The sequence below is a fragment of the Primulina huaijiensis genome, chromosome 1 (genome assembly GCF_012295235.1).
Source record: "Primulina huaijiensis isolate GDHJ02 chromosome 1, ASM1229523v2, whole genome shotgun sequence".
Taxonomy (NCBI): domain Eukaryota; kingdom Viridiplantae; phylum Streptophyta; class Magnoliopsida; order Lamiales; family Gesneriaceae; genus Primulina; species Primulina huaijiensis.
This window is the reverse complement of record NC_133306.1, coordinates 24,515,758-24,538,148: the sequence shown is the minus strand read 5'-3', so window position 1 is coordinate 24,538,148 and position 22,391 is coordinate 24,515,758. Positions and strand designations below refer to the sequence as shown.

At 33.9% G+C, this 22,391-nt stretch overlaps 2 protein-coding genes and 1 long non-coding RNA gene across 4 annotated transcripts; 2 read left to right on the top strand and 1 right to left on the bottom strand.

Annotated features, from left to right (window-relative positions):
- Positions 1-186: 186 nt before the first annotated feature.
- LOC140987383 (CASP-like protein 5A2) lies at positions 187-3,570 on the bottom strand. Its single transcript, XM_073455865.1, has 3 exons — positions 3,118-3,570; positions 2,421-2,553; positions 187-504 (listed from the first exon to the last, which is right to left on the bottom strand). Exons 1-3 carry the CDS (start codon positions 3,336-3,338, stop codon positions 310-312), a joined length of 549 nt encoding a protein of 182 aa, XP_073311966.1. The 5' UTR covers positions 3,339-3,570; the 3' UTR covers positions 187-309.
- A 7,446-nt stretch (positions 3,571-11,016) lies between these two features.
- Positions 11,017-11,891, top strand: LOC140966458 (uncharacterized). The gene is made up of 2 exons (XR_012173376.1): positions 11,017-11,530; positions 11,570-11,891. It is a non-coding gene; the product is annotated as an uncharacterized lncRNA (long non-coding RNA).
- Positions 11,892-16,198: 4,307 nt separating this feature from the next.
- Positions 16,199-20,629, top strand: LOC140987357 (interactor of constitutive active ROPs 3-like). 2 transcript variants are annotated; one of them, XM_073455825.1, is made up of 4 exons: positions 16,199-16,426; positions 17,503-17,606; positions 18,226-18,472; positions 18,784-20,629. In XM_073455825.1, exons 2-4 carry the CDS (start codon positions 17,587-17,589, stop codon positions 20,377-20,379), a joined length of 1,863 nt encoding a protein of 620 aa, XP_073311926.1. In that variant the 5' UTR covers positions 16,199-16,426; positions 17,503-17,586; the 3' UTR covers positions 20,380-20,629. The 2 variants fall into 2 exon arrangements, with proteins under 2 accessions (XP_073311926.1, XP_073311935.1); XM_073455834.1 differs by lacking the exon at positions 16,199-16,426 and adding an exon at positions 17,219-17,243.
- The last annotated feature ends 1,762 nt before the right edge of the window (positions 20,630-22,391 follow it).

Genomic DNA, 22,391 nt, shown 5'->3' with positions numbered 1-22,391 from the left:
TAAATATAATAAACTTGTGTCAAATCAATTACCAAGTTTGAATCTCTTTATTCAAACTACTACCAATCCAAATTTGCGTCACCGTGCATATTGAAACGTTCGTACACGATTTCACAAGAAATAAATACAAAGCATCTTGTGGTTGCAAGAATGTTTAATAGAAAAGCTCCCAAATAACAACCCCTCGCACATAATCTGCAACTTGCATTATATGTATTTACACCTGTCTGCCCCAATTTCTGAGTTATGTGATACATCAACGAGCACAAAAGGATTGCAGGAAACCATAAAAACTCAAAATAATATGGGTCACTTTGATGCTAAGGACCAGAAATTTAACAAAAAAGATGGTAATGCACCAAACCAGCTAAGGAACGCCATAACTGTAGCAGTTTCAAATTCTGCACAATGATTCTTACGACAGGCCCCAAGATCGTTGCTGATTAGAAAAACAGTGACTCCAGCAGATGCACAGGCTGAAGCAAATGTGACGGATGAAGTTATCTGCAGGAGCCAACAGAAATAATCTGATTAAACGAACTAGTTTAAGGTCTCATTGACACATACAGCGTCATACTTGTACCTAAATCTGAGCGACTAATACAAAAGCAGTGAGAACCAAGGTGAAGAAAGTCATTGCATAAAACTAACACATAACAGAAAAAATAAGCTACACATAATTATCAGAATCAAGAGAATGTTATAGGTATGTCAACATAACCAATCAAGATCATGCCCTCACTTTCTATAATGCACATAAATCACTTATTTGCCATGAAATTTTCGCTCAAACATGCAGTCCAAAGAATGAAAATCACCATGATAATTTTCTTCACTTCATCTAATTTTCCCCAACTTAATCCCATAGAGCCAGATAGATAATCCTTTACAACAGTTTGTTAATTTCTTCTCCGATACTTTCCGAGGTTTTCGAAAAGCTATTTATAAATTATTACAATATTTCTGATCTAAATTTTCGTGAATCAGAGAGCTGACAGTTTGTCTCATCCACATCGTCTCATCATGAGCATACTGTGTCAATACTTAAACCAACAAAAAGTTCTCTTGAACTGAATTGCGGTTAAATGGACACTCTTCTTGCATTCTCATTTATCACAGGGATACTCAGAAGTTAAAACTAAAATAACTTATCCTGATCAATAACCCCCATTCCATTCTGTTCGATGTCTAGGTTCACAATTACTGCTAGATCGGCAAATTTCTAATCAGCAAACTACGATGGAATATGCCTAAATCATCTAGAAATATTCTACGTTTTTCATAAATTGCACATTAATTACTCATTTCCCAAGATGTTAACTTTAACAGCTATGTTTTTTATGGGTGTTTATTTCAAACTGCTGCATGTGGGAAACATCAACAGTTTTACAGAATGGAAACCGATGACCCATTATGTACTTTACTTTAGAACAAAAAATGCATATGCTAATTAAATTTTCCAACTTTTCGACCACTTGTGTTGATTTTGTGCGTGTAGAAGTAAATTGAATGTCAAGTCACATACGCTATACATTTGTTCTGCTTAACATGAATCAAAGTCCGGAATGCCAATTACACACTACCTTACACAAGAAAAATGGTGCAAAGTTATTCTAATTCTTCTGGAATCATCTGTCCATCTCTAGTCAAATGTAATTTACTCATCATAAGAAACACTCAGATGTTTCATATACCTACAGATGTGACACCATAAATTATTAGCCCCACATTTCCATCTCAATAAAACTACAAAAAATCATAAGAAATGTTTTGTTTTGTTCCCGGTGTTTTCAGAGTTTTTATTTTAAGAATACCAATTTTCCATAACTGTATTTGGAAAGTCTGTATATTTATTTTTTTCAAAGAAAAACGGATTTACTAGAGTGGTCAAATCAAGTAAGCATTTGTATTTTAATTGATTTTTTCAATAGTAAATAGATATTAAATTTTTTGAAATATACAGTATTATATTGTAATATAATATAACAATATCGGTTTATTATGGGGAGTTTAAATTAAAAGTAACGATCACGTTGGGATATGTGAAAATGAGGTTTTAGAAGAGGAAACGAAGATTGACCTCAAAAAAAGAAGAGGAAACGAAGATGAAAAAGTCGTGTCATTTTTATTTTTAGATGTTAAAAAATGTTTTTTAGAAAACAAAACTAGACATTGCCCAAGTTTTTACCTAGATTTTAAGAAATATAATACAACCAGGCATCCCCAATAAAACATAAAGTTTGATCTATAAAGATTCATGAGTGCCAGTATTTAAATGTGCTTTAGAAGAAGACTCCAACAAGTGCATATGTTCAGAACTCTAATAATAAATGAGAATTAAACAAGTAACAAATCTGCCACCACTACAATAAGAATGCTGCATTAATATATGATTTCAGAAATGCTTGCCGACTACTTACACCATCTCCAACTGCAAATAAACTCAAAATTCGGGAATTCTGTAATCGGCGTCCAGCAAGAAGTGCATAGGCATCAACAATTGCTAATAAAAAGCTCCACGCACTCTGCAAACCAACAGCAGCAACTAGGTAGCTGCAAAATAGTAAAACCAAGGCAGAAGGGAAGTGGATTCAGTACCAGAACCAACATACATTATTTGATCAATGAGGTAAAGGAAGATTTTCTTGGGAGTGTGTGACTGTTGCTTACTTCTTTATGATTGTATCTACAATATTTTGCTGAAAAGCTCACATCACATAGATCCAATATCCAATGTCCAACAAGTTTACACCTTTCCAATCATATTTTGCAAAAACAATAACAGCATGATGTCCTTTAGAAGCACCATCCAAGCAACAAGTACAGCTAATGGCCATGAATTACATAACGCAGAGATAAATTGAATTTTTCCTTTTTAAAAACCAATAAGCAACATTTAAAAGAAACGGAGTCTAGCGAATTCAGCTACATTTTCTGGAATTCACATTTACTATCCGTTGCAGATACCATAACCACCAACATCCATATTGATTTCTAACAATGCATCTCAATTACAATTTACATACGCACAATACCAACAAAAGCATCAAACCCGAACTTCCAAAGATTGAACTTTAGGAAGAAACAACTAAAGTAAACAAGATGGGGACGGATTACCAGAACGCCGAGGCAGAAGAGAAGTCACTCGCGGTGGCCATGACCGAAAGTGCTACAATTGCAGACAAAAGCTGAGAAACACGCAAAACAAGGCCCCCCACTGTCCCCGGCATGCCTTGGAGATCCTTCATCCTCGCACGATGATGAGGCGCGTTAGCTGCACCCTCCGTCTGCGGCTGCGGCGCCTCCACAGGGTGCACCGCCCCCTGGCTGAGATTCATCTCTCTATGTACTCAACTCAACCACATCTCCCGAGTAAACAAACGATCAGCGGATTCACCAACTTCAGCTAACACATACGCTTGCTAGTGTACACAGATGCGTATCTGCAGATGATGATTTGAGAATTCGGGCGATCTGTATAGACGTCGCCGCCAGAAATTCCACGAAAAGTTGGAATTCAACAATTTTCAAGTACAGTGATCCCACTGTAAGTGACTTAAGTGAGTGGGGTTGGATCGACCTCCAGAGTCGAGAGCGATTTCTATGGTTTTTAGTCCCAAAACACTGAGGAATTGGGCTTTATGTTACGAAATATTTAAAAATTAAACTGGAACAACTTATATAATAAAATATGAAATTAGGAAACATATAACAATATATTAATAAAAATTCTATTTAAAAAAAAAATAGGTATCTTGTGAGGTGGTCTCACGAATCTTTATCCGTGAGATTGGTCAACCTAGCGATATTCATAATAAAAAGTAATACTCTTAGCATAAAAAGTAATACTTTTTCATGGATGACCCTAATAAGATATTCGATCCACGAAATTGATCCGTGAGAACGTCTCATAAGAATTTTTGTGTTAAAAAAATATTTGAAAACGAACCCTCTGTAAGAAACTATAAAGCATTCATTGTAATTGTATAAAATAATTTACATTCATTCTACTTTATTTCCACTAGAATTGAGTTTTATGTGAACAATTTTAAAGCGTTTTTATGCATCTATAATATATTCCATCATATCTTTGTCTGGTTACATGAAATGATCCTTTCATCGTATGAACATTTGAAAGTGCAGCATTCACTAATCTAGCAGGATTTTGATCCCTGAACTTCACTAAAGTACTCGAAAGGCGATTCGAACTTCATCATAGATTTAAGTAGTCGCGTAACACGAACATTAATTTCTATCCTGCCGTCTAACAACAAGATTGTTCCCCTCAGGAAGCCAATTCAAGATCCATGCATATAGAGCTAGCTTCATGGGAAATGATCACAATCTATCTAAACGAATAAGCTGTGATTTACAACCCCGGCCCTATTTGTCGGAGTTGGATTGCTCAGATGGATCAAATGGTTGATATTCCGGGATCTTTCCGGTCCTGTAAAGAATTTGACATGAGTATTTTTCCCATGAGGTCCCGATCTCCATTTTGATGTAGATGTTCTTCCGCAGCAGAAGCAAAACGTGGTGCCACTTTGCTCTAGCTAACACGAAATGGGTGGCATTTCTGCCATTTGGTGTTGCATGGCGTATTTGTGCCTCTCATTTTATCTTCAATGGAATTTGAATTCGTTTTCGACGAATCGGCCCTGAGCTGTTTCCAGCAGAGGAGGACCCTCCATCACTCTACAGTAGCCAATGATTGGAGCAAAAACAAAAGCTGAAATATACGTCATTTAGTTCTCCAATCTGCTGTTTTGAAAAGTATGTCCCATTTCATGTTTCACTCATATTATATGCATTTATGTGGATTTGGATTAATTGTTAAGTTATTTAGAAACCGAAGACAATTTACTTCAAATATGCATTAATTAATTATATGAATCGTTTCAATAACATTCCTCCAAAATGCTCGTCAAACGATTGAATGCTTTGAATTTGAAAGCAGCACTAAAGAGTAAAGACCTCGTGCATAGTGATTAATTAATTGACTAAGAACCTTCTTCCGACTTTTATTCCATAATCAATAATAATAATAATAATGATTGTTGAAATTTGGCAAAGAAACCTTCTTCCAACTTTTATTCCATAATTAATAATAACAATAATAATGATTGTTGAAATTTGGCAAAGAATATTGAAATTATAAGTCTACCATGTACCCACCATATAGCTAAAAAGAAATACATTAAATACTTCTCAAGACGGTTCTTACGCTATATTAGATTACTTATTTGAGAAGCTAGGCACTCTCTCATCTATTAAGATTGAATCAAGATCATTTTAAATCTTTTTTAATGTTTTGATTGGATGATAAATTTCAAATAACTTGTTTCGCTTAGATGGATAAGTTTCAAGCGGATTTCAAATCAATTTCGTATCAAGTTATGAAATCTAAATAGTAATTCTAATACAAGTTTGAAATCTTTTTACAAATCAAATACCTTCCTCCAAATCAAATTAATCAATGAGAGTCAAACATGTGAGAGTTTTCGAAAGAGTTAAAAGAAGCGTTCTTAAAAGACTTATGTAGAGGCGGCACAAAAAACGTCCCTAAAAGCTAAAATGATAACTATATAAACCATTTAGGTTGCATTTGGGAAGAATTAGATATGCATTGACTTCAGTTATAGTTTTATTATTAACAATGAAATAATAAATGTAATTTTGAATTCATACATGACTTATTCATACATTACATTGAATTTAAACTTTTTCCATTATTGAGTGAACTTAGAATTCATTCTAATTAACATGAAACACTATATAAAATGCAAAAGATGGATTTAAAGTTTATGGTTTTGTTTTTTTAAAACCAAAAAATACATTTGAATATATTTGAAGCTCATGGATTTGAAATTCATTAATTCAAGTTCATTTTCTAATCCCTTTGGAAAGGTTTACCAGCTTTGATAGGTCTGCCCTAGGGCTGCAAACAAGTCGAGCTACTCACGAGTAGCTAGAGATGTCAATGGGGCGGGTATGGCTAAACCCAAGACCCGCCCCATGAAGAAAACTTTGGCTCATTACCCGCCCCACCCCGGTTAAATATTCTTCGGACTCATCCCACCCCAAATACGAAATGGGGTCGGGTAGACCCGCGAGACCCGTTAGACCCGAATTTTTTTTAAATGAAAACTGTAATCTTCTTATCACATGACTGAATTATGAAACAAATAAGTCTCTAAATAAAACACAATAGAAAACTAATTCATGTCTTCGATCACACTTAATAATAACAAACAAATTATTTTTCACGACGTAATGAATTACATTAAAAAAAAAGGTTACTAGCTCTCCAAAAAAATTCTTGTCATCCCCAAAAATATTTTAGACACATTCTTCATGATCATCTTCCTCTTCATCAAGAATGGTAGGACAAGTTGGTAAATTACTTGAAGAATTACCTACAAAATTAAATAGAGAAAATACATTGAAAAAATAAAATTGTAATTTAAAACCGTAAAAAAATATAATTTAAAGAGAGAAAGTATAGTAACAAAATTAAAATGAAAGTACAATAACAAAATAAAAACTGTGATTTATTTACCTTCCACCTCACCCCACAACCATCTTCGCGAGCATATCAATTTATATCCACATATATAGGGACGGTATTATAGGACCCATGACCCGCCCCATACCCAGATGGGTCTGAAAAATTAGACCTGAAACCCGCCCCATGACCCATTTAGTATGCCCAAACCCGCCCCAAACGAGGTTGGTCCATTGTGGGTCTGAGTAAAACTCGGACCCATTGACATCCCTACGAGTAGCTTGAGTTCGTAATCGAATCGAGCTCGAGTAGTTAATGAGTCTAATTGAGTAGTTCGCGACTCAATACGTCATTGATTCGAGCTAGAGCTCAAAAATTAACATTCGAATCGTTCAGTGGAACTCGAGTATTTCAAATTTTTTTCGAGTCGAACTCGAGTAATGTAATATTCGGGGCTCGACTCGATTGCAGGGATACTCTGCCCTATTTGGATCGAAGTCACAACTGTGATGCAACCTCATTAATCTTGCCAATATTTTGCAAACATCAGCTAGATCCGAATCATGATTGTACAAATCAGAGACAGAAAGAGTAAAAATACAAGCCAATCACAACACACCATATTATTTCTATAATAAAACTAACATCACATCAATGAAGCAGGAGATCCAGCCAAAAAACCAATATACCGTAACTAACACACACTCCCCTTCCGAGTTCCGACTCCAACATCTCCACTTTAAAACCATTGGAATCAATGGAAGAAGAGGCCCAAATAAACATATATCGGGGAATCGATAAACTTCACACAAGACAAAAGATTGATCTTCCAGGGCCAAAAGTAAAAGAAAAGCTCTGAATTCTGATCATCATCCATGACTTTCAACTAAAGAGCTTAGCCTTCTCTTTATTTAGCGACTGATATTTTACAACACAATGAAAAGGCGATAAAAACAGGCCAGGGTTCACTGTTTGATGTGGATCCAACGAAGTCTTTCAGGCGTGATCATTTGGTCACCATCTGAAGCGTATGCACTCGGCGGCGGACTTGTGGAGGTGGAGGTGGTGGCGCCGTCTCCGCGGCGTTTGAGTCTGGCGAATACTTTCCCAGTCCTTGAAGCAAGAGAGGACATTTCTGCGACGAGGCTCTCAAAAATTTGAGCTTTGACACGGCCCCGTCTTGGAGGGAAGTTGGTGGTGCGTTTTCTTGGAGGGTTTGGAGGAGCGGTTGCCATGGATTGATCAGCAGGGATCTTTCAGATATGGAATTCGGAGAAAGTTAATGGAGAAAACAGAAGAGGATGGAGAATTTGGAGAAAAAAGTGGACGAGGAGAAAGGAGTTGAGAAATATTGGAAGAGGCGGCGGCGACGCTGAGAGGAGAGATCCCCCTCGGGCTGAGGATCTCGTTGCCTGCAGTTGAGAAACGAAGGAAGATGAATTGGCGGTGGAGGGGCGAGTTTATATATTGGCAATGAAAAATATATTTTTTGTTTATTTACATTTCATGACATTTTTAATCTATTATCAGTTATTTTTTGCAAACGTCGTATTCATCAAATTTTAATTTTTATTATTACAATAAATTTTGGTTTTTGTAAAAAAATTATAGATTATATTGAATTAAGTACTTTAAAATTATATTTTATGAGTTAAACATTTTAAATTATTTATGAAATTATATAATTAAAATAATTATCTAAAAATGATTTTTATTATTTTAAAATTGATAATTTTTTCATATTTTTTTAGGAGTGATATAATAATCTAAAATTTTTAAAACATAAATAAAGATAAGATTGTATTAAAATAAAGATCATTTTATGAAAATAAAAAAAGTTTCTCGGATAAAGTTACATCACTGATATAATTATAATTTTAAATAAACTTTCACCAAATTAGTTAGAAGTTAGTGTAGGAACCTCGTCTTTAATCATATAGTAATATTTGTCTTCCATAATTTATTTGTTTTTTGATATTTTAGATTTATACTTGTCTTGTTAATTTGTGAAAAAAAATATTAGTATTTTGTTGAAAATCAACACACCGTAAAAAAGATTGAAAGTTAGATTCAAAATTATTTCATTATTGTTTTGGGATTAGGTTCTCATGCCATTATTTTCAATGTATTTATTTTCACTTCATACAATAATTATTCAACCAAGGCAATATAAATCAACATTTTTAGCACAAAAACTCTGGTGAGACGGTCTCACGGATCAATTTAGTGGGTCGAATAACTTATTTGGGTCATCCATGAAAAAATATTATTTTTTATGCTAAGAGTATTAATTTTTATTATGAATATCAGTAGAGTTGACCCGTCTCACAAATAAAGATTCGTGTGAGACCTACTCAATTTTTAGATCACTCACATAATATTTTTCAAATTTAACAAACAATTCTTGCATGATATAATGCTGTCTAAAAAAGATCCCATCAGAAAGCAAATCAAAGTACATAATTGTGTTCCCTAAAAAACATTTTTAGAAGTAAATTATTTTCCTAAAAAAAAAACATTTTTCCTTCGCAAGAGATATATGCATCTACAATATATTGATAAAATTTCAAGTTTTATAAATAGAAATTGGAATAAATTAACGCATAATAACATATCGATCTAATTGTCTATTTTTACATTGTAAAAAAAGAAATCATAAGCAAATAAATTAATACCTTTTATAGTTTCAAAATATAGATTTTGAGCACAATATTATAAAAATTCTGAGGATTTGAAATTTTGGAGAAAATAGCAAATATTATAGTTGTAAGTGAGCTATAAATTTATCGAAATAATTTGTATCGTAATTTTCAGTAAGTGAAGAAAATGGTATTTTTGTCAATTTATTTAGAATGACAAAAAAGTTGTTACCGTGAAAGTTAGGGGTGTCAAAATCAGACACGACTCACCAACCCGACACGATTTAATTCGAAAAAAATCAGGTTTGGGTTTGGGGTTTTCGAGTTCGGGTCAGATTGGGTGGACCCGATAACTGACCCGAAAAAAAATGATCGGGTTGGGTTGAACCCCGGGTTGACCCAAAAATTTTACTTTTTTTTAAAAAAATATAATTAATAAATATTACCTACATTTTTATATATTGTATGTCCGAAAAAATATTTATTGTATATTTATATCATAAATTTTCATAATTTAATATTTATTTTGAAAATTTTTTATTTTCCAAAAAATTGTTTATTTGATTTAGTAAATATATTTTATTTTTTTACAATTAGACTTTCAAATTTAAATCATATATATGAGAGATATATTATTATTATTATTATTATGTGTTTAGATTAAAATATTATTTTATTTTTATTTAGTTTTCTTTAAAAAAAAAGTTTTTTTAAAAAAAATCAAAATCGGGTTAATCGAGTTGAACGAGTTGATTCATGTTCGGGTTCGGGTTGAGTGTTTTTGAGTTGGATCGGGTTCGGGGTGAGTTCGGATCGAGCAATTTTTGAATAGTACTATTGCTCAACCCTATCCAACCAACCCACCCGAATTGACACCTTTAGTAAAAGTTTATTAGAAATAATAATAGATTAATATCATATAAGTAGGTGTCGGGTTTGTTTGTCGTGTGAATTGTTATTCATATTTTTGTCGAATATCTTCTGAAAATGTTTTTTTTCCCAATTGATTGGTCAATATTACTTTCATTATATTCTCTAACTGAATTATTATTTTTAGTTTTGGAAATATTCAAAAAGCGTGAAGAATCTATCTTAAATTCATTACCATTATTAGCATAATTAGATGTAAAAAGCGTGAAGAATCTATCTTAAATTCATTACCATGATTAGCATAATTAGATGTAGGATGTGATTGGGACATGGAAATATTGCACTAATTTCCTACCGAGTTGCACAAATGAGTCACATCAGTTCGCAAAAATTTAACTTAATTTTATTATATTTATATAACCAAACTTACATGAAAAATGAAACCGTAATAAATAGTTAAATTTATTTTTGTTTATAATCCAGGCTATTTATTTTATGAATGAATAAATTAAATAAAATCGAAGTTATCGTTAGAGGCCGTTACTTCCGGGTAGCTGGGATTGTCATATTCACGTCGGAATTGAGTGAGTCACGAGGATAAAGAGTAGCCATTTTTTCATAAATAAATAAGTTAAGACATAAACATAGTAAGTATTCCAAGTAAGCGCATAAATAAAAATATTTTTTTTTCTGAAAAACTTGACGAACCCATTTGGTAAGGAGAGTCAAAATACACCAAGGTATGCTAAATGATGGGTAAAAGAATTATGTATATTTTTACTTTAGGTTCTATCAAATGGTTTTTCCATGTTGTCTTGGAAGATTAGCAGGTCTCGTTGTATACGATTTATATCATACTCGATTATTAATCTTAATTTTCCAAACAAATGCAATGGTTTGAGATATATATTTAAAATCAAATAACCATATAATGAATTAATTGCTTAACCAAGGTCCCATTGTGATGCAAACCTGGTGATGTCATAAAATCAAGGTGAATTTTTGAATCTTGAGCGTGACATCAGTTAGATTCTAGAAGGTTGTATCAGATACAGAAAAAGTGAAAATACAAGCCAAGCAAAACACACCATTTATATCAAAATATATAATACTAGCATCACATCAATCACGCAGGAGCCAATAAACCAAAGTAGCGTAACCAATACAAACTCCTCTCCCGGAGTCCATCGTTCTCCACTTAAAAACCCTCGGAGAAACAATGGAGGAAGAGGTCCAGAACATCGGGGAATAGCAGAAACATATGTTACAAACCAACACACTTCACGCAAGACAAAGTACAAGATTGATCCGTCGGAGCCAAAAGTAAAAGAAAAGCTCTGACCATCGTCCCTAACTGTTGACTAAAGATCTTAGCCTTCTCTCATTTAGTTATTAATATTTTACAATACAATGAAAAGGCAATAAAAACAGGCCAGGTTTCACTGTTTTAGGTGGATGCTACGGCTTTCATGCGTGATCAGGGTCACCATCTGAAACGTATGCGCTCGGCGGCGGAGTGGCGGCGGCAGAAGCGGAGGCGGAGGCGGAGGCGGAGGCGGAGGCGGAGGAGGAAGCAGTGGTGGAGGTGGAGGTGGAGGCGGTGGCGCCGTCTCCACCGCGCTTGAGTCTGGAGAAGACCTTCCCAGTTTTTGAAGCAAGCGAGGACATTTCTGCGGCGAGGCTGCCAAAAATTTGAGCCTTGACGCGGCCCCGTCTAGGAGAGAAGGCGGTGGTGCTTTTCCTTGGAGGGTTTGGAGGATTGGTTGCCATGGATTGAACGGGAAAACTTTCAGAGATGGAAAATGGAGAAATTTAATGGGGAAAACAGAAGATGATGAAAAACTTGAAGCAGAAGTTGAAGAGAGTGGAGGAGCTAGCTAGTAAAAGGCTTGAGAAATATGAGAGGAGATAGCCCCCGAGGGGCTCAGGATGTGAGAGAAAGGAAAGAAAATGAATCTTAGGCGGAAGGGGTGGTGTAGGTATATATATATCGGCAACTGAGACTGGTTTTGGTGTACAGGGTCGACAGAAGAAAAGCTACATTTGTGAAAATATGATATTTCCAGGAAATTGGCAGAACAAAAAATATATTCCCAATTGATTTCTTGTTTATTTTCAAAGATACATTTGGCAAAGTACTTTATTTTTTGATTGTTAATTATATGTGAAAATTAATTTTTGGTATATAACATAAAATTACCTTTTTTTAACCATTTAGAGGTTAAATCATAATTTCCATTTAATTTTTGATGTAATTATTCGATCAACACACTATATATTAAAGTTTTTAAATCACTCACACAATATTTTTTTTATTTTACAAATAATTCTTGAACGATAGATATAATGCTTGTATACAAAAGATTGCATGCATCTGAAAGCAAATCAAACTATAATTGTTTCATTCAATATTAGAAAAGAAAAACAAAACATTTGTAGACACTATTAGAATTAAAACATTAAGAATTTATTTTCCTCAAAAAAGAAAAAAAATAAAACAAATTTTAATATAAAGATATAATCGAGCCAAACACCAATTCCAATCTTTTTCCTTTTGAAAGTTTTGGATCAGAAAAAGATTCCGAAAAGCGCGTTTAGAACGAGTCCCGTTTTCGTGTCGGCATTTATTTATGTTTCGTATTTATATTTATCTACAGAGGCATTAGCTTTTCGTATTCCACAGTTGGACTTATATATCTGACTAAAGGTGGTAGAATTTAATTTTGTGGGTCTCGAATTTGGATAGACTTTGATACGCATTTATTAAAAAAATATACATGTATCATATCTTGGAAAATAACATTCAAGATTAAGAAATATAAATTGGAAGAAATTGATTAATTAATAAAGTCACAGTATTTATTAAGATTAGTTCTCTTGTTAAACGGTTTCACGAATTTTTATTTGTGAGACGAGTTAACCATACCGATATTCACAATAAAAAGTAATACTTTTAGCATAAAAAGTAATATTTTTCATTGATGACTTAAATAAGATATCCGTCTCACAAAATACGATCCGTGAGACCGTTTCACACAAATTTTTGCCATTTATTAATCATGTCATATTCTTTTAATTGATAAAAAAAAATCAAATGTATTTTTGAACTGTCTGAAATTGTGGATTTTCCATTCATCCTCAACTACTCTGATCTTAATTATAATATAGATCAGATTTCATTTAAATAGTGGATGGCGATAACTATATCGTATCATAAATATAGTATAGAAATATTTTTTGGATATATAAAATATTAATTGGTGATAAGACGAACTCCATTGAAGCTCCCATGCATTTGCTGCGCCAATTATGTGCGACATATTTCTTTTAAACATCAAATGGTCAAAATTTTCAATATATTCTCTAAATAAATTCTTCTTTTACTCATGAAAATATTCCAAAAAAAAAAAAAGTGAAGAATTTGTCTTAAATTCGAAACTATTATGAGATACACACATTATACACTAATGAGTATGTCTCTTGTGAGACGGTCTTACGAATCTTTATCTGTGAGATGACTCAACCCTACCGATATTCACAATAAAAAATAATACTTTTCATGGATGACTCAAATAAGAGATCCGTCTCACAAAATACGACCCGTGAGACCGTCTCACATAATTTTTTGCCTACACATCGAATTCATTGGGGAGTTGGAAATATTGCAGCAATTTCGTACCAAGTTGAACATATGAGTCAGATTGATGTTTGCATAAATTTAATTTTGGGAAGTTTATATTTTATTCACATAACCAAACTACAAGAAAGAAGGGAACGGTAATAGATAGATAATCTATTTTAAGAATAAATAAAATAAAATAAAATTGAAGTGATTGTTTGAGGTCGTTATTTCCTTGTAGACAAGATCGTCTGTATTCACACATTTGAATTGCAGTCCTTTTTCAAAGAGTAGTGCTAAGCAAAAAATAAATTAATAAAGAAGAATAATATAGAAAGAGTATTTAATCAAAAATTGTCACATTGGTATAAAAATATATATTTTTGATAGGGAATTATCAAAAGTGACCAACCCATTTGACAAGGGAAGTTAAATTAAAATAAACAAAGGGAAGGTTGAAGGTATATGTGATATTTCTTTTATATACAAAGCCAAATAATTTTTTATAAAAAATATCAAAATTCTGAATTTTTCTTTTAAAAAAACCAGTTATGTACTGCCGAAACGATCAACTTTAATATCGGTTTATTTGGTTTCTACAAATAATTCGGTCGGTTTGGTTTTTCAAAAACAAAACTGGTTAAACCGGTTTAGTGGTATTCGGATTCAGCTGCACACCCCTGAATGTAACTTTAGCATCATGCTTTCTTACCACTTGCAAGAGACATAGCAGTAGCCAGTAGCAGACCCGTGTATTTAATAATTTGCAAAAGCCCAGCCCATTTTTTAGAATGTAACAACAATTGGAGTAGATGGGCCGAGGCCCAAACAGAAGGGAGCAAGCGTGCCTCTAAATACAACTAGGGCTTCTCAAGCCTCTCTCGTCTTGCAGTCGCGGCTGCTCCTCATCTTCACGCATATTTCAGCCTTGCACGAGGCTCATGATTTCTTGGTATTTCAATCAATGGTTTCTTTGCTAAAGTTTTGAATCTGTTTTTGAATCAGAATTTACCTCTTAAATGGTATCGATCGATGTTTGAGTGTCGAAGGATGTGCAGTCGTCCATCTTGGCAAAGCAGACGAGTTCTTGATAAAGGAGCAATGAGCTGTTTTGAATGCTAATGGACGCAAATCAAGTCTCATCTCCTGTCAGTTTGGATACCTCTCCTCTCCATGGTGGTTTCAAATTGGTGGAGATGAAACATACACCTGTGTGTGTGTATATATGTATGTATGTATATATTTCTTTTAAAAAATTTAAAGAGACGTGTTTTTATGATTATTAAGGAATAAGATAAGCATGTTTTTTTGCTGGTCGGGTTATCAAATAAACTACGAAAAGTCGAAAGAATCCTCCGATCCGCGGAAATTCACCAGTCGGATTGCCGGAATGCCATAAGTAGGTCACGACCTCCCGACATCTGTTACATATTGAAAATTGAGGAGATAAATTTTGATGAATTTTTTCATACTCTGAATTAAAGTGTCCTATGATCGAGTTGGTATTAAAAACATAAACCAATCACAGTAGTGTAGGAATTTAAGGAAAATGACAAATTTTCAGTTAAAGGTGTGATGGAATCTTTTTGAGCTGAATATCAAGAAAATGGATAAAATCTTTTATTCAAACAAAATGGAAACTTTGCTTGGAAATAAATTTTCACATTTATTATGTAAATATACTCCATTAATAATACATTAAAGCTGACAAATTATCAAATAAAATTATTATTCGTCTTAAATTTAGTTCAAAAATCGCTGGAATATATTATTAATTTAAAGTATGAATTTGAAGATTTTTTGAACCTTCTTGAAATGCTATGAACAAGTTTAAATCGTTGTTTCATAATAAGTCGTAAGCTAAAGTGAATACAGTGGAGCTCAAATTGCAACTTTAATTAGTACCTTAATTTCAACTTCAACTCTTTTTCAATTCTAGTAGATTTTATGGCCCAAATTCACTCAGGAGTCCAAATTTTCCAAAATTTTAATGAATGAGTAGCATTTATATTTGTACATCAATTTGTATAACACAAAAAATTCAATTTGTCAAAATTTCACTATATATGGAATACAAAATATCGCGATATAACAGTAAAATCTCGCGATATAATGGTTGTAAATATCGATGTGTACCTTTAGCATTATTCAATTTTAATCAAAGCACTTCTGAAATTTGAGTACAAACGTGATTTTGAGTCTTCTCTCTCGTATTACTCGAGAAAGGTGGAAAAAAAGGAACCAACTTTAAGAAAATATATTCCGATCAAAAATTTTTATGAACACATTTCACTGAAAGATTTAAGAAAATTTTAATATTTGACTGAGTTATCACTTGCAAAAATTCAGACAACAAAATATAAAAGAAAGATCTTAAATTGATCGAAATGGGTTTCAAACAAATTAGCAGAAGTTATTTGAAAATTGCCGCAAAACAAAATTTCGGCCCATGCCCATGTGACAAATTGCAAGATTCTTGCAGGGAGTGGGGTCTCTCTCTCGGACCCATGAATCAAAATTTCAAAATCTTAAGTAAATATAATCCTACATTAAGCTCCATCATCATCTCTGCAGGCTCATGTGAAACGCCAAGTCTCTCTTATTCCCATAATTATTTGTCTCCACTTGTCCCCACACAATTTGATAAACCGGATACTGCGCAAATACCTCGAAAAGGGAGCTCTTTTTTTCTTATCAACAATGGCTGCTCCATATGCCTTGAAGGATTGAAATCTTGTAGTGGTATGCTGTGAGACAGCGAGGCCTGTCTGTTCTCTTTTCAAGATTTTCTGGGTAAGAAAAATGGCAGCCATATGTGCAGATTGTTCTGTTTGCTTTGCTTCTTGCTTTACGCCTCAATGTCTTGAAAATGGCAAAATGTACGAGGAAATAGTGTGCTATTGCTCTGTGGTTTTTCATTGTCCGGGTTTTAGGAAATTGTTTCGCCAATGACTCTGTTAAAAATCTTCACTGAAAAGAAAGAGGCAGATTTGGAGACCCATTTTGTGGTTTTGTTCATTTTCTTCATTTTTTGTTGGGTCACTGCGTGGCACTGCTTGCTGTTTCAATTCTCCGAAATTCTGATGGCACCCTATCCCCAAAGATTCATCCTTATTTCACCCTTTTTATGTTCTTGCCTGTATTCCTTGTGTTCTCCGGACCAAGATGCTTTTTCTTTTCCCTTTAACCTCTCGTGTGAGGTCAACTGTATGAAAAGAACATTCAAAAACTACATCTTTATGGCCATTTGTAGCTACTTTTCAATGTTTATTTGTTGGTTTTCATTTCATTTACTACTACTTATCTTCCCATTTCTGTCTATTCGCTTCAGATGCTTAACCTTCTGCAATAAATTTTGTTTTTTCAAAAAATTTACGCATGTTTTGTCAGCAGTAGCCCCATTTATCCCTTGTAGGATGTTCTTAAGTTGCGTAAAGTGCGCATGGGGATTGTAACTAGAAACACTTTCCCATCACGGGGCTAGAATGGTCCATGGACCATGCTCGTGACTACAAAAATTACTACACATCAAACACTCCAAGAATTCTTGAAGTTAGATTGGTCAAGAAAAAAAATTCTATATAGCATCTGTCTGATTAGACACTAAAAGGTTGCAGTACACTAAAATCATAACGTATGTTTATTTATTTATATGTTATATTCTGAATTTCAGTTTGGTGGGCAATTATTTTCATTAAAACCATAATGTTCATTTATTTATATGTTATTTCGGAATTTCAGTTTGGTGGGCAATTAATTTTGATGAAAATGTAGGTCACAAATGATCCATCGGATGCTCCTTGTGCATTAAATTTCATTGGATTCCCCACATCTGCCTCTCAGCTTGTGATATTTTCTGCAATTTGCAGGTCTTGTGGGGCAGGAAGTATTCAAGAAGATATTATTTTACAACTCCGTTTCACATTTTGGTCTGAGAGTAATAAAGATAAGATATGCAGACTCCTAAAGCAAGGTAACTTTCTGGTGTAGCTTTTCTGAGAATGTTCATTTTCATCAGTTAATTTTTTTAAGCCAAGTCTTTTGATGGGACTCACTTGATTAAAGATTCCCACTTTTATTTCTTGATGATTTGGCCAGTTTCTCACTAATACGGATGATGAGTGAGCTGCATAATGCATGCTTTTTTGGACAATGTGGGACTGGAATGCTTCGTCCTATGATAATCCTTGTTCTGCAGTTGCTGTTTTAGTTTCTCTTTGCCTGTTTCTCTTTTCCAAGATTGTGTGGTGAATTACTTAATCATTTTCAACATGCTATATTACGCATAGTGATAGTTTTTTGGAATATAATTGTTTTATATCTTGCACTAGCTGGGATCATTGTCTCCATTTCAATATACCTAAACTTTCATCCATCGTTCACTTCCACCGTACAACATATATGTTTTCATTGTTGCTTTTTGTCGTCATGACTGAACAAACAAGCAGATGATTTGATACATGTAAGCAAAAACATTGAAGAGATTCATGGGGCATTTCCTGTTTCAATTGTTAACTTGTGATACCATAAGAACGTTTTGCATTCCAAATGTGTCATAATATTGTTTAAATTATTATTATCATTGAATGCAGAACCAATTCTTCTGGAGGGCCTCTAAGGACTTCTCCCCGCTCTACTTCAACCGAGGTGTCTCGGAAAAACTCGAGCCCTCAAGCTGAATTATCTCAAAAAACTTCGCCTCGAGTCGTTCGTCAGCTCAAGTCAACCCCACGATATTCAGACCACACTGCGTCGTCTTCCAACTTAGGTAGTAGAGCACCCAAGGAGGGAAGTCCTAAAGATTTGGATCGCAAGTCACTTACAAGCCCGATATCTGAAGTAAGCAAAATGTTCTTTTGCTTGTCCTCATTTTTTTAAAATTTTAGGTCTGTGAACTAAGTAGTTGCTTAAAATACGTTGTAGTATTTACAGAATTTCTTAGTTCACTTACGTTACAAACAAATTGAATTGACTAGTGAGTTTTATGAATTCCATTCTTCACCGAGCTTTTTGAATCCGGGTTGTCAAGTTCGGACCAAATGAATCAAGCTCAAAACTGTGGTTTATGTTTGTAGTCTCTGGCAATGGTTTCAAATTCCTAGTCATGTTTACAAAATTTATCTAGTGAAATTTCTTCCTTAAATCTCCAGATTAAGCACCGCCCTGGTAAAGTTTTCGATCTAGAGACTCAGATTTCTAAGCTGGAGAATGATCTGAAAACTGTTAAGGATCAATTATGCTCTACAGAAGCATTAAAGAAACAAGCCTGGAAAGACGCGGAGGAATCAAGCCAAAAGCTCTTGGAGCTGTCTTCAAAGCTTGAAGAATCTCAGAAGCAACTCCTGGAGGAGTCGGCTTCCGAGGAAGTTCACAAATTAGTGCTCCAGGAGTCGTTGGAAGGGCTTGATGAAGAATTTCAATCTCAACTCAAGGCTATCCAGGAACAGCACTCCCATGATTTATCCTTGTTAGCTTCGGCCTTGAATGAGATCGAAAAACTCAAGGTTGAGCTTGAAAATTTGACTGAGTCTGAAGCTACACTGACCAAGAATTCAGAATCAGCACAAAGTGATATCTGTGTGGTGAAAGAAAACTTGGCAGAAACTCTCTTACTCGTGGAATACATGAAGAACCAGTTAAGAGAAAGCAAAGAATCTGAGGCTCAGGCGCAAGAACTTGTTGGAGGAACTCTGACTCAACTTGAAACGGCCAAAAAGATGGTGGAGGCACTTCGGTCGGATGGATTGAAAAAAATGGAAGCATACGATGCTATAGCTTCTGAGCTGGAGGAATCAAGGTCTCGTGTTAAATATTTGGAAGAGCTGGTAAGCAAACTTGAGAATGATATTAGCAGCAAAGGCTCTCGCAAATCCACTGAAACAGAGCTTATAACCATGAAAGTCGAAGTGGAACAATTAAAATCGGCTTTAGAAGCATCTGAGACTAGATACAGTGATGAACAAGTTCGAAGCACAGAACAGATGAGAAAGACTTTTGAACTGGTGGAGCTGATAAAATCGACATCTTGTCAGAGAGAAGCCGAGCTCGAGATGGAGCTGAGGAAATCTAGATACGAAATTGAAGAGTTGAAAGCCAACTTGATGGATAAAGAGACTGAATTGCAAGGTATCTGTGAGGAGAACGAGGGACTGACGATAAAACTTAAAAATACAGCGTCGGGCCAGAGGGAACATGAACTGGAACAAGAACTCAACAAATCAAAGGCAGACAGAGAAAGTTTGAAGTCCCTTTTGATGAATGAAGAGATGGAGTGGAAGAAATTATCAGAAGAGAACGAAAAGTTGAAACTTGAAATCAAGAAAACTGGCAACGTTAAAGTTAGTGACGAAATTGTTTCAGATCTAGATGCTGCAGGGATGTCAGAAAGGGAAGCTCTAACGAAAATTGGGTACATGACTGAAGAAATTGATAAGAGTAACAGAAAGGCAGCGCGAGTGGCTGAGCAGCTGGAAGCAGCACAAGCAGCGAATGCAGAAATGGAAACCGAGTTACGAATGCTAAAAGTGCAGTCAGATCAATGGCGGAAGGCTGCAGAGGCTGCGGCGGCAATGCTTTCAACTGGAAATAATGGCCAAATCAATCAGAGAACTGGATCAATGGACAGCCACTTCAGCCCTCGAATGGGAAAGTTAGGTTCACCTTATGCAGAGGATCTCGATGAAGAGTTACTTAAGAAGAAAAACGCAAACATGATAACGAGGTTGTGGAAGAAGCAGCAGAAATAGGATCTGTTTACTAATATATGTGCACTTTCTTATCAACTAGGTTCTTAATCAAAACCAATAGACTATGGTTTCATCTTCTGTTATCCCCTTCTCTCACAAGTTATTTACACTTAGTAAGTGGTATTGGCTGAAGAATCTTGGTTCCCATACGATGAAAAATAATATTATCAGTACTATTTCTGACAAAACATCATTTCTTCTATAAACTGATTTTACTTTCTCTTGCTTGGTGAGAAAAAACAATATGCAAGTGCAGCATTATCATATGATTAACGAGATAGAAACATTTAAATGTTGTTAATTGAGTATTGTTAGAGAGCAAACAAACATGATTGCCTTTTTATCATAGCCCACGCAACTCATCTAATATTAATTGAATATGAAGAAGAAGAGGTCATTGCTGTTTGATTAGTTTCAATAATTTTAAAACAAAATGCTTTTTAAATAAAGTAAAGTCAGAGTTTTACAATATGAAATTGAATATCAACTCCAAATTTAATTTGCATGGTGTTCATTTTGACTTCTACCTTTTCTCATGACCGGCAATTTTGTAACAAAACTATTAAATATTTCATCCCATAATTGAAGGTGTAAATGCAAACCAACTTCTTGCTTCGTGTTGGTCAAGAGGAATGAATTGGGAAAGGCTGAAATATTGAATAATGATCGATGTTATACTCTGTCGAGTGATATTCATTCAATGTCATTGATACTTTTGGATCATTTTAAATACTCTATCGTTTTGAGGTAACTGATTCTACACAGTATATGGTTTCATGTCTAAAATAATTTGTTATTTATGGGATTTAACCATTTTATTTCAAGAATTGGGTTAAAATCTGGTTAAAATAGAAAAAACTTATATCTCAATAATTTTGATAGCTAATAACAATCCGTTAAGTGTGGATTTCTGTAAGCTGATCGAGTTGATTAATGTATGCATTTTTTCGTACTGTCTTGATGCGATTAGAGCAGTGAATGGTACTAATGTCGAGCTGGACCAGTCGACGTATTGACATTAGAAATTCGATCAATGTTAGAATTGCGACGTAAAAAGCCTATCAATCATGCGAAGGTCGACCAATGATGTGGCGCACACACTTTTAGCACGAGTCATCTCTTTCTTGGTCTTTCGAATGGATCAATGATGATATCTCATCGTGGCTAGCGAAAATAATCAATTAATTACATTAAAGTATTAAAAATATTTTAAGAAGTAAAAAGATCAAAATAATTTTTTCTTATAAATTTGTTTGAACTGGATGCCGATTTGAACACAGAATTTTTGGTCAATGATGAAATTGTACAAATTGACTTTTTATATTTATTATTTTGGTGGACTTTATCTAACATTTGGCATGCCTCAGAGGCAAGACTCGACGATAAAATATATAATAAATTGATTAAAAAAGATCGAGTTCTTTAAAAATATTATCAGACTCATTATTATTAGTAAAATGTATGCATTTAAATAAATGTGACCAATCATGTGCCACTAAATTATTTTAATTATAAATAACAAGATACGCTTAACTTGGTTGTTATGATCATATTCCAACATTTTATATGGTTTGAAGAAGTTAGCATATTTATATCTATAATATTTTTTTTGACTGGAAACTTGTAATTTTATTAATGATAATCATCTATAATAATTCTAATTAACCATAACGGAAAATACCCATTCAACCAAACAAACGGTGAAGGGGTAAAATAAGCACTTTTATGAGCTACATTATATGTAAAGCTTCGTGAAGATCTTATGATTTATCTTGACGTGGAATTTTTAATTATCAGATTTAGAATAATTATGCTTTTAAATATTAATTCCTTTGGGCAAAGCAATGATAAAATATAATAAATTATATTATTTAAAATCATTAATATTAATTGAATTAGTGTATGACAGAGCACTTGCGGTTTTACTCAAAATTATAGCTAGTGACAACAGTGCAACTCAAATATTTAAATCGTATAACGACTTAAGTACCACGTTTTTATTGCTCTATCTA

Bases quoted from the DNA above. Each gene is read 5' to 3' on its own strand.
- LOC140987383 (XM_073455865.1), bottom strand. From the start codon at position 3,338: ATGAATCTCAGCCAGGGGGCGGTGCACCCTGTGGAGGCGCCGCAGCCG. The intron at 2,554-3,117 runs GTAATCCGTCCC...ACTATTTTGCAG, and splicing joins TCTTCTGCCTCGGCGTTCTG to CTACCTAGTTGCTGCTGTTG. The intron at 505-2,420 runs GTAAGTAGTCGG...TGGCTCCTGCAG, and splicing joins TATTTGCAGTTGGAGATGGT to ATAACTTCATCCGTCACATT.
- LOC140987357 (XM_073455825.1), top strand. From the start codon at position 17,587: ATGCAGACTCCTAAAGCAAG. The intron at 17,607-18,225 runs GTAACTTTCTGG...CATTGAATGCAG, and splicing joins ATGCAGACTCCTAAAGCAAG to AACCAATTCTTCTGGAGGGC. The intron at 18,473-18,783 runs GTAAGCAAAATG...TTAAATCTCCAG, and splicing joins TTACAAGCCCGATATCTGAA to ATTAAGCACCGCCCTGGTAA.